General features: G+C 39.1%; 2 protein-coding genes across 7 annotated transcripts in view; one reads left to right on the plus strand and one right to left on the minus strand.

The window, feature by feature from the left end:
• The window catches only part of DCP2 (decapping mRNA 2), a 53186-nt gene extending 36970 nt beyond the window's left edge, over window positions 1–16216 (plus strand). Inside the window, exons 11-13 of one of the 4 annotated variants that reach the window (XR_006738627.1) lie at window positions 846–1058; window positions 12222–12289; window positions 15310–16216. Coding sequence is in view for 3 of the 4 variants with exons in the window: in XM_045566239.1 (XP_045422195.1) it covers window positions 846–1009 (164 nt within the window). In the remaining variant the exon portion in view is untranslated. Of the gene's footprint in view, window positions 1–845; window positions 3881–12221; window positions 12863–15309 lie in introns of those variants that run through there. The other 3 variants (XM_045566239.1, XM_045566238.1, XM_045566240.1) reach the window with 3 other exon arrangements.
• Window positions 9995–17483, minus strand: part of MCC (MCC regulator of WNT signaling pathway) — a 331241-nt gene continuing 323752 nt past the window's right edge. For all 3 annotated transcript variants that reach the window (XM_045566234.1, XM_045566236.1, XM_045566237.1), the window contains 2 exons: window positions 17019–17141; window positions 9995–15324 (listed from right to left, as the gene is read on the minus strand). In XM_045566234.1, coding sequence (XP_045422190.1) covers window positions 15144–15324; window positions 17019–17141 — 304 coding nt within the window. In that variant the 3' untranslated portion in view covers window positions 9995–15143. The remainder of the gene's footprint in view (window positions 15325–17018; window positions 17142–17483) is intronic.

Below are 17483 nucleotides of genomic sequence, written 5' to 3' on the forward strand. Positions count from 1 at the left end.
AAAGAAGGCACACACTATAACTCAGTATATCCAGCACAGTTGGGCATGATATGGATATATAAAACTGAGTTGTTTTGAGAAGTATAAAAAAGGATTCTTGCCGTGGGAGGCCTCATTTCAGACTTAACTTTCTGTCTCTGCCTCTTGATGTCCGTTCCAAACCCACTTTCCTGGTCAATTCCTGCTCTATTTAAAAGAAAAAAGCCCAGGTAAATTAGAGTTTTGTTGTACTATGATTTTTGAAAATTTGGATTTTTCTTTGATTGATATATTCCTGAAAGACTTACTAAACTCTAGCTTTATTTTTCTAGAATTATAATCTTTACGGTTCTTACAGTGTAATTTTACTATTTATAATGCTTTCATTTTGATCTCTGTCAAGAAGCTCCCATTATGTTAGCACAAAATACAAGTATGAGAGGTAGATAAAGGTATGCCCATTTTTGAAAGCAAGGGAATGTCAAAAGTCTTAGACACAGATTAAGATTTTGAATGTTTGTGTGAAAATAGGCAGTAATACAGGGTGTCTCAAAAGTCTTCATACAAAGGAACAATTCTGTAAAATTTTGTCATGAATGTTTCTGTAAACAAAGGTATATTTAGCTACAATTTCTCATTTTCCGTGTGTATGGTTACTTTTGGGACACCCTGTAGATTAGCAATTCAGTTGAGCACCAATTTAGGGAAGGAAAATACGTGACTTGGTGGTCCTACTTGGTGTTAAATTTAGAGTGTGGAAAGATAAATATCTACTGTATATGAAGTACTTTGTAACAAAGGCAAAGGACAGTATTTGATTCCTTATCTAAGGTTACTGAGCTTCTCTTTTTTAATTTTTTAAACAGATGCTGTTTATGACTTACCTTGCTCCGGTGAAGATCAGTTGCTAGAACATGCCGAGGGACAGTCGGTGGCATGTAACGGACATTGCAAGTTCCTCTTTTCATCCAGAGCCTTTCTGAGTTTCAAGTTTGACCATAATGCTATAATGAAGATCTTGGACCTTTGATAGCAGATGTATTCTTGCAGTCCCAAGATCTGAGACCTGTTGCGTTTTAGTGAGTGTCTCCTCAAGCCTTACCTTTCTCAGGTGTTTTAAAGAAATGCAGGGAGGCAATGTTTCTGAAGAGATTTTCTGTGCAGAAGAGAAAGTAGAAAGAAAACATGAGTTTGCACTGTAAATGCAGTTATAACCTTTTATACAGATTTACCTTTTCAGTGTTTGGTACAAGTTTCTTTTTTTGAGGGCATTTATTCTATGTGACTGTGGGTTTTATTTTGTATTCTAGTCAAGAAAATAGCGTTTTGAGTTATCAAGTAGCTAAGTTAATGGAAATGCTCTGTCTACCCATTATAGTGATTGTAGTAATAGTTTACTTATATTGAAATTTTTAGAAGAAACTTAAAATACCAATTATTAAATGAACACAAGAGCTGAAGTGTCACAGATGTCAAGATTGCAGGTCATCTACTTTGATGGCATTTTGTGCATCTCTTTGCTTCTAACCACTGAGGCTCTCTGATCTTCTCTGTTTGGAGTTTTGTTGAAAGAATTTATTTAGAGCCAGCTTCTGCAATATAATGTTCATGTTCAAAATGAACTCCTAGCACTTCACAAAGACAAAGTGTGCAGCCCAGAGGGAGATTGAGTTGGTGGGGAGCTGACACTGTAGTTTAAGTAGTGTGGCATGCAGTCAGTAGTAAACCTGTGAGACTGCTGGAGAGACGGTGGCAGAGAGCATGGAGGCTGGGACCCTACATATCTTTACCATCTTGCCTCTAACCCTTTAGTATTATGCAATGATATTGTTCTTGTGGAAATTTCTTCTATATTCTAGTTTTGTAAATATGTGTTGAAAACTGACATCATTAGGATTTACTTTGCATCTCAGTGTTGATCTGTGGAAACTGATGTTATATTAGGTTCCAATTTGCAATAGTAGCAGAGACTGACATGCTTTTATTGGCACGCTAAAGCCCCTGGATGATAGAATGGGAAAGGGGGGGCTATGCAGTTTACCCAAGTACAAATAAAGCATTTCACTAGGTTACAGTTTGTGTATGTTACATGCAAGTAACGTACCATCACTCCTAGGAATGTATTTTGCTCCTTGAGAATTCTTAAATCCAAATAAAGATGGCAGTGCCCATTTTAAGAAGGATTTCAGCTATAATTGAGGACAATCACCAGGACTTTAAGGGGCTTTAGTGTTTTGGCTGCATCTGACCTCATTGAAGGTTATTTTGGGGGGTGGGGGGTGTGTTGAGAGAGTGTGTGTGTGTGGCGGGGGTGTGTGTGTGCACGCGCATCTGTCATGAGTTAAAAAATTTTTTTTACAATGGTATCCATAGAATATTTCTCTGCTTGTAAATGTTATTGCAGAAATCTTTATTCTGTATAGGTAGCTTATTTAATTAGGGATTCTGCTTAACCCCATGGGATTTTTTTAAAGGAAGGGCTTTTGTAAGGAATTCACTTGGTAGTACTTTGCTTTAGCTTTTAAGTGGCTTGATTTTAAAGGAGAAATTCTATTTATTAATGAAAGTGTCACCCTCTTGGTGCTAAGCAGGAGAATCCACAATTACCACAGTGTGTATCGAATCATGTTATTCAGAATCCTGCATCTTTTAATGTGACAAATTTGTGAATCCTTCTGTGACTTTTGATTTTTAATGCATTATATGATTGTGTTTGGAAGCTCTTACTGTTCTTTTCAGAAATTCGGCTGCTTTGCTTGGGTCTCCTTGAGCCATATTTACAGTTGGTCCCAGCATTCCAGATTTCTATTAAATTGTTAAGGGAGTGAAAACATAGTTTGCCTGGCAGATGAATAATTTTCACTCGTTAACTGTCATTTGGAAATCATTTAATTTTTTAGTGTGTTTTGTATTGTTTTTTTCTTTTTAAGTGAGTACTTTGGTCAGTCTTTCTGGTGCCTGTAGAGTTGGATTTTTCAGCTCTCAATACTGAAGTGAAAGAGATTAGAGTTAGTTACCAGAAGTATGGCCTCTAATGGTGTTGAGCCTTTCTAAGAACCAACAGATTATCTTTATGATTACAGTAGTTTAACTATGGTTAAATGTTATTGCTGTTGTGCTGCTTCATTTAATGCACTGTGGAACAAAATAAGGGTATTGTTGGGATGCGATTATGATAACTTGAGGCTTTTAGCTCATCTTGACAGTTTGGGGTTAAAAAATGGTAAAAGATGTCTGCTACGGTTTATATGTATGATGTGACTTAACTATGCAGAAAATGTTTTAAGTTGGGTGTACCTGTTTTATGTACATCTACTGTACTTATTCCCTCAAACCTGTGTATTAGTTTCTCAGTGGGTACCTGAGAAAGGCCATGCTTAGCACAGAACTGGATTTCTCCTTTGAGAAATTTTAGCATGGTTTGAGGAAATCAAGTGATAAAGCAGTATGCTGAATATGCAATAATTTACTTCTACTGAGTGCTGCATTTTAAGAAGCTAGATGAGAAGAGTAGTTGTGTTGGCTTAATTATGTTTTATGCCTTTGAGAGAGAGAATAAGTCTTAGAATTCTCTTTTTAAATGTTCTTATGTTCCAACCTTTATATGTTCCAAAGTGCAGTGCACTGTGAATCTTTTATTTTTTAAAAACATGTAGGTGCTTTTACGTATAACTCTAATGATTTATAAGATGCTAAATGAATTGTTTTTGTACTTAACCGTAGTAATCCAAAAGATAAGGGTACAGTTTACATGATTTTCACAAGCTTTTGTTAAGAAATAGCAGGTGAATGGTTTAGGATTTCAAATAGAGATGCCCTACGGCATTAGCATCTGAAGAGGTCTGAGAACCTGATAGAACTCTTTTAGCATGGATCAAGTTTGATTAAATATGTTGTAAAACTAAGTTGGATTTTTGTATTCGTATATAAAGGAAAGTCTCCCAATGCTATCAAAGAAATTGTGATCACTGCTTGCTGTTTTGAGCTTTGAATATTTTTCTATTAATTTTATGCTGTAAGATTGGGTTGGTACTTTTGAAGGCTTTAGTAATTTGTGTGTAATGTCAAAAAGATTTAAGTCCGGGTGCGGTGTCTCACGCCTGTAATCCTAGCACTCTGGGAGGCTGAGGCGAGAGGATTGCTTGAGCTCAGGAGTTCGAGACCAGCCTGAGCAAGAGCAAGACCCTGTCTCTACTAAAAATAGAAAAAATTAGCAGGTGTGGTGGCACGTGCCTGTAGTCCCAGCCTACTCAGGAGGCTGAGGCAGGAGGATTGCTTGAGCCCAGGAATTTGAGGTTGCTGTGAGTTATGATGATGCCCCTGCACTCTAGCTGGAGCAAACAGAGATTCTTATCTCAAAAAAAAAAAAATCCAACTGAATAACATTCTTCTACTATAGGAGTTAAATTCTTCTATAAAATTCAACATAAAGTTAGGGTCTGAGTGCATGTTTGCATTAAAAACATTTCACTACCTACTTCCTCACTTACATATGTTTTTAACTTTTTTTTTTTTTTTTTTTGGTCTCCAATAGTTAGTAACTTAAACAGCAAGGAAAGCAAATTCAATTATAATATTAGACTTCATGCCAAGTTATTTTTCTTAAGAAACCTTCTCTTGGCATTTTATCTTTATTTTCATACCAGTGGACCTCCCTGCTCAGAGATATTTTGATTGACCTCTGTTATGTTTCTTTTTCCTCTGAGGTAGTATTTTCTTTGTATATTTATCATAGTTATAATAAAGTCAGATTCATTGACATTTTCTTCCTGATGATTTTGACTTGGACTATTTTCTGGCCTGGGGGAAGGGGTTCACATGTATTGTTGTTGCTTTAGATTAATGATAAGCAAGATACCATTATTTTGTCTGAAAGTATCCCTTACTTTACATATCTGTCTCTAGGTAAACAAGTGTTAGTTAGTAAAACAACAGTTTTGTCAAACCTTATTCTTTTTTTTTTTTGAGACAGAGTGTCACTTTGTCACCCTGGCTAGAGTGAGTGCCAAGGCGTCAGCCTAGCTCACAGCAACCTCAAACTCCTGGGCTTAAGCGATCCTTCTGCCTCAGCCTCCCGAGTAGCTGGGACTACAGGCATGCACCACCATGCCCGGCTAATTTTTTTCTATATATATGTTTTAGCTGGACAGATAATTTCTTTCTGTTTTCAGTAAAGACAGGGTCTCGCTCTTGCTCAGGCTGGTCTCGAACTCCTAACCTCGAGCGATCCACCCGCCTCGGCCTCCCAGAGTGCTAGGATTACAGGCGTGAGCCACCGCACCCGGCCACTGTCAAACCTTATTCTTGACAGCTTGGTAAGCCTAGCTAGAGTTTCTCATTTTGTATTATGTCCTAAGACTTTAAAGTGCATTTGTATAGTTGCCAAAAATTCTAAAAATGAGATGATGGGCTTCCTTAGCATCTTCTTCCTAGAATTGAGTTGCTTTTGAAGTCTGTACTCCTGTGTAGGAAAGATGGCAAATTGCACAGAGGCAGTACAGGCTTTGTTCTATGCTTTCAAAGTAGAGTTCTGCACTGCAGTTTTAAAAAATATGATAGATTATTATTATAGAACAAAAGTGTCCCGAAGGGAGAAGATAGCTTATAGTTATTGGTTAAAGAGTATATGGAAGAAATTTTAGAAGATAGTCAATACTTGAGTGCTGTATGATGCACCAGGCCAGAAATGTGATCATTGCATGGCCTTAGCATAGTCATACAGACACACATCAAGGCCATTGCCAAGTGTTTTCTAGCCCTGGATAAAGTTAATTTTTTCTAAGTATGATTGCTAAGCAATCCAGTGAATCTAAAGTAAGTTTTCTCTTTAGAGACCAGTGTTTGGGAGTCTGGTCCTTCCTGTGCTGATACCCTAGAACTCCAGCCAAACTGAAGTGCCCTGCTTTCTTACAGGAAGATAACCCAGAACACGCACAGCTGTGATCCGCCTTGTGTGTCATAGTGACTTCACAGTGGTAGCTAAACATTTGTCCTGAAGAGGGATTTGTTCCTTTCCACTTAGCTTCCTTGTGACAAACAGCATTTGCTACTGAAAATAGTAGTCTATAGCTAGGGAAAAGAGTGGGCTCTGATGCATGGGTATGAAGGGTTGGCTTCCACCTGCTGAGTTACTTAGACTTCAACATAAAGTACAAACAAGTGTAAAGAAAAACACTATGATAAAGTACGGAGGTCTTATCTTGAGAAATGTTCAAAATGGAATCTTTAATCTGGGTTCCCAGATTAATGAAATCACCGATAAAAACATGCCATTTTTCTTGGGTCTTCTGTGGTTAGCAGAGGGGTATAGTCTAGCTATGTTAGCAACTTTAAAGCACAATCTAAAAGGAATTAGCCTTCACAAGGTGTTTGCATTAACTGGGTAGTGTTGATCAAGGGTACTCTGGAGAAAGATCAAATGCAGAAATCAACTCTAGTGTTTGTAACTTTGTCCCACGTGGACCCTGCTCTTTAGAGGACTTCGGTCCTTTAGTCCATTAGAAGACTAAGGCCCTGAATATACATTTTCTGCTTTTTGGTGGAAGGATTCCTGCAGATGGTTGGGTGAGGTTTTTTTTTTTGGTTCTTGGCCACTGTCCGTTGAGAGCCATTTGAAGACCTGTTGTTTCTTAATCCTTTTTCTTGGTGTGACTGGCCAGGAAGATGCCACTGAGTCATACTGCGCCCCCCCCCCCCCCAGCCCCCTGCCCCCGAGTGTCTTGTCCCTTCTTTAGAATAATCAATGTTTTCAGTTGTGCTGCATCTCTATGCCACCATGAGGATTTGCAAGCATTGATTATATCTTACCTCCCAGAGGTGATGATCTCACTTTGACCCTTGGGCCACAAACAGATAGAATGGCTATGGCCACCTGTGTTCTTTTGAGTCTCAGTGCATGTGGCTGTCAAATTGGTTTGGGAACAAAGAGAAAACTTCTGCGTGGTTCCAGGGTGAAATGGATAGTGTTCTGCTGGTCCTCAATCTTTGAGAGGTCTTAGTTAACATTCATAGGATAGTGGAATTTTTTGAGGTAGAATTTAACATTTTAATCTACTTTTAATTCATTGTGTCTGAAGTTCTAAAACAGTCTGTAGCTACAGTTTGAGCACAAGTCTACATTGTCATTTCTTAAGCTTTAAGAAATTAGCGTACGCTTTTGTGATACAAAATAAAGGTTCTCAACTGTGAATGAAATTTAGAAAGGTCGTAAGTATTCTTCAGCAGTTTGGTTGATTAGATGTGTTAGTGGTTTTGGAACATAATGAGTAAGAGTGGACTTGCATTCTTCATGCACTATACATATATGCACTGATAGAAAAGCACAGAAGACGTATCTGCTAGAGTTTCTTTGTGCATTTCACTACTGTCCCAGGGCACTGCTGTCTGTACAGTTCATTTTAGTGTTTGGATGTTGCACAAGTAACCATTTAATTTCAAATGTAAGTGTCCAAAGAAATGAGTTTTTAGTTTTCATTCATATTTCACTTTAAAGTTAGGATGGCAGACAGCTAATCTGACTTCCATTTTATAAATATTACAAACTCTTTTTTTCTTCGGTAAGAAAATAGAGAAGGACAATGAAACCCTGAACTGTTTTGCTTTATGTATGTTTTTTCTCATAATTGTTTTTGAAGTTTGCTTATTAGCTTAATACCCTAATAGTACTTTTAAAAAATCATCTTTGGTAAGTATTGACTTATTCTAGATCTGTGTACAATTCTGACTTTTATTTGTTGGCTTTAATGAAAATTTAAAACAACCTTATGTCAGAATAAAGTGGTTAATCAAATGGAATCATAGTTCTTGTATTAGCTAATTTAAGTGAAATTCTATTAAGATTATCTTTCATCTAATCAAAATGGGGCGCATACAGTTTGGGTGGGAAAGGGAATAAGAATTGATTTTTTTTTATATTGTGCCTATTTCCAAAACACGATTAGAAGTGGCTTTTTACATTATGCTGTGAAGACTAGGTAATGTTCATGGAAGAGATATAGTCTTAAAATTTAAAATGATTTGCTTGGGAGTAAGTTTTAGTCTGAAAAAGGAGAAGATATTTATGCTTGGTCATGGTAAGCAATTAGGAACCTACAAAAGCTGGTAGACAAAAAGTGATGAAATGTTCCACTAAATATATGATCGATGGGAAAACTGGATTTTAATCATTCTTATGTGAAATGATTTAACATTTAATTTTTGCCTAAATTACAGCAGTGGTTTATTGTTTTACCTTATAGGGCATTTTAATGCTTGCAGAAAGACTGTATAAGTAAATCCTTCAAGTGATTCTGTTCATTGTAGCATGAAGTTCTTGGTGCTTTTTTTGGTTAATTGTCAGATATTTAGTGAGAGCAGAAACGGAATGCAAAAATACCTGTTAGGTTCCCTTGTAAGAACTGAAACATGTAGAGCAGGTTTCTTGTGTTTCTGGATTTACTACATTGTAGCTGAAAAGTAGCTTTGTCTTTTTCTCTGTGTTAATGAAAGGATAAAGATTGGTTTTCATTTACTTGGGTGCAACTATCATAAATAAAGGATTTTCAGTAATCCATGTTTGTGAATTGGAGTTTAAATGTTTGCAGGATTACTGTGTTTCCAAAGACCGATGGTTAGCTATACTCTCCACTGAGAAAATGAACAAAGTCCTATGTCTTAACAGCTATTATGATCTAACTTTTCGAAAGCTTTTTGATGTAAATAACACCAATTTTAGAAATAAGAACTTTTTATCTTACAGATAATTTGAATGATGGAAGGTTGTTCAAGTATTGGCTTTATGTAAAAACGTTCTTATGTTAAATTCAGATTCTCTGTAATGCAATGTCAATAAAATTGGCTGCTTGGGCAGATTTAGCTGCCACCTTAACCTGGTTTCTGCTACTATTCCTTGTTATCTTAGGTTCTGAGTTGCTCATTTTATTTAGGTACCATCTCTGTGGACCAATAAAAAATGGCAAGTATGAGATAAGCATGAGATAAAGGCATGTTTATATAATAGGAAGAAATAATAAAGGGTATAGTGTCTTCTGAGGCTGGGTGCAGTGGCTCACTCCTGTAATCCTAGCACTTTGGGAGGCTGAGGCAGAGGGATCGCTTTGAGACCAACCTGAGGAAGAGTGAGACCCCATCTCTGTAGAAAAATAAAATCAGCCAGGTGTGGTGGAACATTCCTATAGTCCCAGCTACTCAGGAGGCTGCCGCAGGAGGATCGCTGGAGCCCAGGAGTTTGAGGTTGCAGTGAGCTGTGACGACGCCACTGCACCCTAGCTTGGGAGACAGAGCCGAGACCCTGACTCAAAAAAACAAAAAAGCATAGTGTCTCTGCAGAAGTGAAAATAAAGAACTGGTATGTGTTCTTTATTTCAGACATTTAAGTTGTAGTTGTTGCTTTAAAGCAAGGTTATAGTGGAGGGCTTGAGATGTCAATTGGATATATAAAATCCAGAAATTCTTAAATTTGTACTAGAATCAGGTTTACTAATAGGAATGCTTGTCCTTGGATCTCAGGGGAGAAAGAAATACCTCTTCTGTTTGATGCCTCAGCTATATAAGAGTAATTTTTATTTAAAATCTTAAAATGGAGAATGACCAAGATGTTTTATATTCTTATTGTCGAAGGTACTTTGCTTCCATAACGAAAACTTGACAGCATTGTAATATTCCCCTTACAGACATGTTGCAAAGCCTCTTGCTCTATCAATCAGTCATGTATGACTTCCTCAGACTTCCAGTTCTTGGGTTCCCTATTTCAGTGATCTTTAAAAGGAAAAAAAGTCCTTCGATAGATAACGTCCCATTTATGCTGAATTTGAGTAAGTAGCCAAATAAAAATTGGCCATAAGTGAGGTTTCTCTGGCTGTTGATCTAATAATATAGTCTTAGTTCTAGCCCCCCTGCTTTGACTAGGGCTCTTGACTTAATGTAAGCATCATGGTTAGATATTTGTATGTATGACCAGCAAATAGTTTAAAAGGAGGACAACCTTACCCTTTAATTAACACGTTAAAGTACACCATGGAATTAGAAATATTTATTCAGAATATAAGAATGTTTGTAAAATATTATAAATGTCTCTGTATAAATAAATGGAGTTTTTAAAAAAACAATTCTATATCAAATAACAGAGTAGCTATTTTACAGCAGCTAAAACTAAAGGCATCTGGAAACAGTTAAAGCATACAAGTGAAAAATCTAAAAAATTACAAGGTATAGTACAGTGTTAAGTAGCAACTTTAAAATGAGACTTTCAATACAAACAACAGAACAATACTGATAAATGCAAACTTAATCACATGTGCTTTAATAACTGACAATACATTCAAGCAGGTTTTTCTAATAATTCAAGTGGTATAAAAGTAGGACATTTTCAAATAGAAAACTTAAATCTCATGCAAAGTAAATAAGTCTTGACAAGGTGTCTAAAAACTGATAAGGAGTAGAAGAGAAGTGAGCATGTTTCATTTTCTTTGCATTAGGTTCAAACAAAAGCAGATTATCAGGGGCTTTTACTCACTTGGCAGTCCTGACATGAGCACTATAAGTGAATACTGTGAGTTCTACAAACAGAACATTTTCCACATGAATTTGATTTGTAAAAAGTGCAAAAGCAGTAGAGGAAGAACTACTAACCCAGGACATCAGTGTGAATGTGGAGGAATTTTGTATATAACTTATGCTGTTATGCTGAGCTGATATTTCAGATTGAATAGCAGGTGAGTAACTATGGAAAGATCGAGTACTAGTGAAGAGTGTGGTTATCCAACAGCAGTTGCTGTTTCTGGAACGGAATAATTTTTTATCTTGGTCCCATGCAAAATCTCACTCAGATGCAGTGTGATAGAGAATTTATCCAGTATAATTCTTAACCAAAAATGTAATGGTTGCATGTGAACCTGTTTCTCTGCCCAGGTATTAGCAAAACAAGAGTACATGACCAGCTGCTATTTAGCTTTTGTACTCTTTCCCACTTGTTATTTTAACACCCATGGAGTGCTCAGGGATGCTGTGGTGACAGCAGTCACCATTACATTAATTGATAATTCTGTTTCCAATTCTAAAGTTAGTTCTTGGCAGCCAAAGGCATATCTGTCTTAGTGAATACAAACGTATTAGAGACTAATTCAAGTATGTGAAATAATAGAAGGTACTTCTGAAGGCCATAGGTTCAGAGCTTGTTTTTAACCTGACCTGTATACAAATACAAGGTTTCAATTAACTAGAGTAGGATTTAGATAAACTTCAAGAACTGTGTAGCAAAGGCATAATTTTTGTTTTGGAACAGGTTATGCCTCTTCTAGAAACTCTATAGAGTTTGCAAGCCTCAGTCAAAGGTGAGTCAGATGTTTTATTATTCCTTGTCAAATAGGCTGTTCCATTGGATAAACAGAAAAATAGTTGCTGTATGATTTTTTTTTTTTCCTGAAAATTTTTATAGTGTTCTACAAAGCTGTCACCCTCTGCAGAAAAAACAAAACGTGACTTAAGCGTCCCCTGCCCTGCAAAACCTTGGCAACTGTATGGCTGCACCCTAATTAAGTTCAACGCAGAAATTTCACCCCTTAGAGAATTCTCTCCGTTTGGGCTGTAAGAACTTGCTATAGTTCTGTTTCCTGCATCCAGGAGTAGGTGAAGCTATAAGTAGTTCATAGAACTAATGCGATAGCTCCTATTTATGCGTTTGCAAATGGTTTAAAGCTTTATGGAGAAAAAGGACACTTAAATTATTAATAAAAGTTTGGGTGTCTTCTATAGTCTTGATATCACATCTAAAACATAAGCATGAGATGATAGAATTAAAAAATAATTGCAGGATAATTTTTGTGGGTTAAAGGAAGCACCTTTAGAAGGGAACGGGCAACTAAATTAATTCATGCCAGTGACATAGGCAGTCTAGTCTTGGTCAGGTAATAACTATGGGGCATTTTTTCTTTGTTTTGTTTCTACTTTAATCTGGATCCAGCTAGGAACTAGAAGACTTTCAAATAGTTTCAGGTTTTCCTTAGGGGGGTAAAATCCTTACTACCCCCTCATCCTAACACTTTTTAAGGAAAAGCTGATAGGCTCTAGTTTGGACTGCCTTTCTGTAAAATGTCAAGGTTCTGATTTAGAGTTCTCTGAGCTCTCGGTAAGATATTGCTGAGGGCTTAGAGGAAGACTTAGTAAGAAGTACATGCATCTAAAAGGAGAATTAAGCAATTATGTTTAATTGGCACTTAATTTTTTTTATTAACCTAACATTCCAGTTTCAGACAGCATGGACATTAACTTCAGAAACCTGACATGCCAGCAGATGAGAGTGACTATGAAACAGGTAATTACCTCCATTGGCAATGATAAAATATCTAGTGTCCATCTGGGGCTAAAGCATGAGATGGATGGTGTGAAAAATCTCAACTATCTGATCACAGTATATTTAATCATAAGTAACTTTAAGGAATCTTACTGCCTACAAGTCCATGGCAGTTTTGGTAGCTGGTACCTCTGGGGTTTGGCAGAACATCAGATCCAGCTGGTGGGCTCATGCACTAATGGCACTCCAGCTATGGACAGCAGTCTCTCTGCCTAGTTGGTTTTATTTGCCTCAATTCAGCAATGGGAAACATATTTCAAGGGAATTGGGAAATGGATCCTTTTGCTCCATGCCCATTTCTCCAAGAGCCAAAGACTAAACTCTGAACAGGGGAGGTGATTGTCTAAAAGGGGTAACCACTTAGGAAACTGGAGAAAATAAAAATATGAAATTCTGAAGGTTTTAAAAACTTCATAAAAGTTAAGATCAAGATCATTGTTTACCCCTGATGGAGATGATGCTGATGTAAACCAGCTCCTATTTAGAGAGAAATAAAGTAGAGCCGGGTTCTACAGAAAAAGGAAAATTACCCAGGCATCTGCAGTCATTTATTTAATCTGCACAGTTCAGTAGTTCCCACGATTAGCATAACCAAGTGCCTGCTAGTTCACTTTCAACAAAGATTATGTCTTGGGGAGTACTTGAAAAATACAAGAAAAGGAAATCAACTATTTTATAGCTTTTTTATTTTACAGATTTTATAGAAGTAACACTTGTTTGGGAAATAGTTTTCACCGAGATCACCACATGGTTGAAAATATTATATTGACGTATAAACTCACTAAGGCCAGGTAGGATGAGTAATACTGGGGCCCATAACGGGAGCTGAGGCCTCTCCTGTCTGGAGACGTTACAGGGCCTAAAGGGTGGGTTCTCTGATTTTACCTGCCACAAGAATGGAGGCAGAAGTCAGCAGGCAGGATTTCATTCCTGCTTCAGCTACAGGGAGTGGTGCAAATGGAAAACTGTCCATTTTGATACCTGTTCAATCACAAAAGAGAGAGCCATGCATGTCCCACTTTGTTCAGGGGAGAATGTTCCCTAGGCAAGCTGGAAAAATGGTGAAAACTGATTTCATCTATTACACATTTTTTTCTGCATGTACTTTTCAGCCAAAACATTTTCCTCATGACAAAATGCAACTTTATCCAATGAGTAAAAATTAATTTTTTAAAAAGTCACTTACAGGAATTAACTTTGACCAAAAGATAGAAGCCAGTGGGCTTTTTCACAGTGATCAAAGCACCCAAAAGTTGGTCCTTCCAGACTAATACCAATTGGTTTGGTGTCGGGAGTATCTTTCCCCATTGTACAGAAGGCTGTGGAATTTGTTATCATGCTCTCTGAAGAGACCCACCCAAAGCTTATGGACCCGATGACTCTACTACAGTGACCTGGTCAAAAGCAGAAACTTTAATTTGTAGTTAACCGTGGCACTAGCATATATTTCTCATAGGGAAGCTTGGGTAGATTCTCTAGTGCTACTAAAAAACCAGAAAGTGGTCCTTTAAGTGTATCAGTGTTGGGCTGAAAGACAAACAAGGGGTAAAACAGTGAAGGTTCCTGTAGAAAAGGAATAATGGATTTATGTTCAGATACTTTGGTCCTGCCTGGCCCTGTTAGCATTTTGCTTGAAATTTAACCTTGTAAGCACCACATGCTAACTGTCACCATCTGGGGAAAGAAAGGAGACCTTACCAACCATTCCCTTACCCTGTCCCCCTTCGTGACAGCAGGAGTTAAGTCTAGAACTTGGTGCGGTTCAGTAGCATTCTTAAATAGGTGGATCAGTTTTGCAAAACATTCATTACCTCCTCCGTGTCTGACAATGCACAGCCTCTCACCCGTACCTAGAGACAGGTTCAGCAATACAAAGATACTCATGTGGACGAGTTTTGATTCAGCAAAACAGCAATTAGGTAGTACCCTGGGGTGGCAAGTGATGATAATGCTTCTCTGCTCTTGAAGAAACCCTTAATAAAATTTTATTTCCACTACACGTATCAGTAGGATTCTCAGCTCTACGTCCTGGCTATTAATAAAGCTCCACTGGGAGGGAAAAATCCTGGAATCACAAGAGAGCTCCCTTCTCAGCCCTGCCTCCAAAAATGGAAGTTGAAGGAAGTTTTTATTCTCTGGATACAGATTTGTTCCAGCACAGCCCTGGTGTTGCTCTGCTTGTAACTTCAGTGTATCTGGAACTATAACACCTCTGTACCATCTGCCCATGATCTGTGACTCCCAGAGAGCACCTGTGTGTGGCAGCCATATCTTAAGAGTTGATACATGTGTCTTGAAAACCAAAGCCTTGTTGCATTAAGCAAATCACCAGTCCTAGTTGCTGGAGGCACACACAGACTCCTGAATGTGTGTCAGTTTTCCCCTGAGGGGGGAGGAAAGAGGAGAAATTGTGGATGCCAGAAGATAAGCCCACTCTGCTAACGAGAATAGAATGGAAAATCTTATAAAAACAAATGCCTGGGATCCCACAGATGCACAGCCTCTAGCCCAGAAAAGGAGGGAGAGTGGGAACTCAAGTGTGGAGCAGAGCAGGCACACAGCACGTTTACATGCCGCTGTGGGTCCGGGGTGGGGGAGGAGCAGGAACTTCTGGGTACAGTCCACATTGTGTCACCAGGGCCACTTACCCCAAGAGCTGAGTCTGGGGCACTCCATTGTCCAAGTGCTGAGCTACCTGCCAACCTTACCTTTCCTCCTCCTCCCAACAGATACTCTGTCCCTCGGGGCCCTTCTCTCCTCTGGGGCCTGCTATAGTTTAGCTCCCATGGGCAGAACTTTGGTGCCCAAGTGCTGATTAAAGTGAAGTCTCATTGGTGTGTGGCCTGGAGTTCTCCTCCTCCAGCAGAGCTATTCTCTGCTTGAGCATTCTCACTTGGGTCTCATGTCTCTCCACCATGGCCATCATCTGCGACTCCAACTTCTTCAGTTTGTTTTGATGCTTCTTCTTTGCTTTCTCATAGGCAGCTACCAGGTTGCTATGTGGGAGAGGAGGGAAATCAGAATGAAGATTCACCCTGAGTAGTATTAAGACACACAACTGTCCTGTCCACTGCGTTCAGCCTCTTCGGTAAGAATTTGAAATCAAGTAGTAAGCGGAGGCACAGCACACTCAATGGCTGCTCATCTGTTACCTTAATCACGATGAATCCAGCCTGACTGCTGGGGGCTGTCACTCTCAGAAATAGTTCTAAGAGTCAAACCAACTATCCAAATTGGCCAAGTCCAAAATAGAGAAGAAAGTAGGTGAATTCCAGAAATCTGGTATTTAAATATAGATAGTATGTCTGTCTGTTACTCCAGGGCTACTTACAACAGATGGTCAAGTGTAAGTTACAGAAGCATGTTGCTGACGCACTGCAGTCGAACCGCCCTCACCGAGGATGAGGGCAGAGAGGCTCATTTTGCCCAGAATTCCGTTTATGCTTTGGCTGGCAGGATTCAGAGCACTCACTTAGGCTGTAAGCTCCTGCTGCCAAGCCAAACAATATAGACCTCTGAACTGTCCCTACCATAGCCCGGGCGTGAGAGCAGGGAGTGAGGCCAGGTAAGTCCAGATGACCCTCTTCCCCGAAAATGGCACCCCAAATCCCTTCCATGTACGGCCACTACCCCTATAGCTGCAGTCCTCCAAGTGGCCTGAGGATCTGACCCCTAAAATCTATTCAAGGGGTTTTTGTGAGGTCTTGCTCTTTTATTTGCAAGTACAGATCTGCATGAAGCCAGGTTTTCTAGATACACTTCCAGATAATGTTGATTGCAGAAGCAGATGTGAGAACCCAGCTGTCTTCTATTAAACCAGATGTTATTTTTGGGAAGTTATTTTGCATTAAAATGCCCTCCGTATTATGTGTACTGAATTTGTTTTTGTAAGTGAATTAATAAAAATTTTAAAAAGTTTGTCTTGATTTTAGTTTCTAATATGGGAAGTACTGATACAATTTACAGGAACAAAGAAGTCTTCAATTCTTTACAAATATAAAGGAGCTCTGAGCCCAAAAGTCTTGAGACTGTCTTAGAGTGGTGTTTCCTAAAGTGTTCCCCCAGGCTGGGCATGGTGGCCCACACCTGTAATCCTAGCACTTTTGGGAGACCAAGGCAGGATTGCTTGAGGCCAGGAATTCAAGATCAGCCTGCGCAACAAAGCAAAACTCTTGTCTCTACAAAAAAATAGAAAAATCAGCCACGTGTGGTGGCATGTGCCTGTAGTCCCAGCTACTCGGGACGCTGAGGCAGGAGGATCGCTTGAAGCCCAGAAGTTCAAGGTTGCAGTGAGCTATGATGATGCCACTGCACTATAGCCTAGGCAACAGAGCGAGACTCTCTCTCTTAAAAATAAAGTATTCCACTGGATATTAAGCATTGCCCAAATAAAAGATTCTGTAGCCAATTTTGTTAGGAAAACATTGGCTTAAACACAGACTTTTTATTGTATGGAGTCTCAAAACCTTCACTATAATGACATATCAAGAGACCACATAGGCTGCATTTGGCCAAAGAACCCATCTTTACTGAGCATTTCTTAGGGTTCCGTGGGACGTCCTGGGGCAGGTGAGGACTCATCACTCTCCAGAGCTGGTTCCCAGGAGTTATGGAAATGTCTTCCCTGGTGCCGGGCCTACCTGTGGGCATCAGTCTGAGTACTATGGGGGAGGTCCGGGGAGCTTTTTACCTGTTGGCGCGCTTGAGGTCATTAACAAACTCCGCTGACTGCTGATGGCGGATTTCACTGCTCTTAGTGAGTCTTTCCAAGGCGCTCACCAGCTCCTGAACTCTGGCCTTCAACTTCTTTTCTCTATATCAAGAGAAACAAGACATGCCATAAGTAAGCAGCTTGAGAGGATAGTGGAGGTGGCTGCTACCCTGGAAGCGGTGGCAGAAAGGAAGGGGGGAAGAGTTCGCGTGAAAAAAAGTCAAAAGTCAAGGGTGAGGAAAGGACACGAAAGGGCTCAGAGCACTGCTGTCCCCGAATGGATGGACACCTCCTCACCACTGCGTTCTCAAAGGCTTATTTGAGGGCCCTTCAAAGATCCTGTATGTGTCACAAAGGAGCAAGACAGGAATTTCTGTTTCTAGTCTTCCAGGTAGGGAAACGAAGCCAATCTATTTATAGAAGTTCCTCTCTGCTATTGGCATC

The sequence above is a fragment of the Lemur catta genome, chromosome 12 (assembly GCF_020740605.2).
Source record: "Lemur catta isolate mLemCat1 chromosome 12, mLemCat1.pri, whole genome shotgun sequence".
Classification (NCBI taxonomy): Eukaryota; Metazoa; Chordata; class Mammalia; order Primates; family Lemuridae; genus Lemur; species Lemur catta.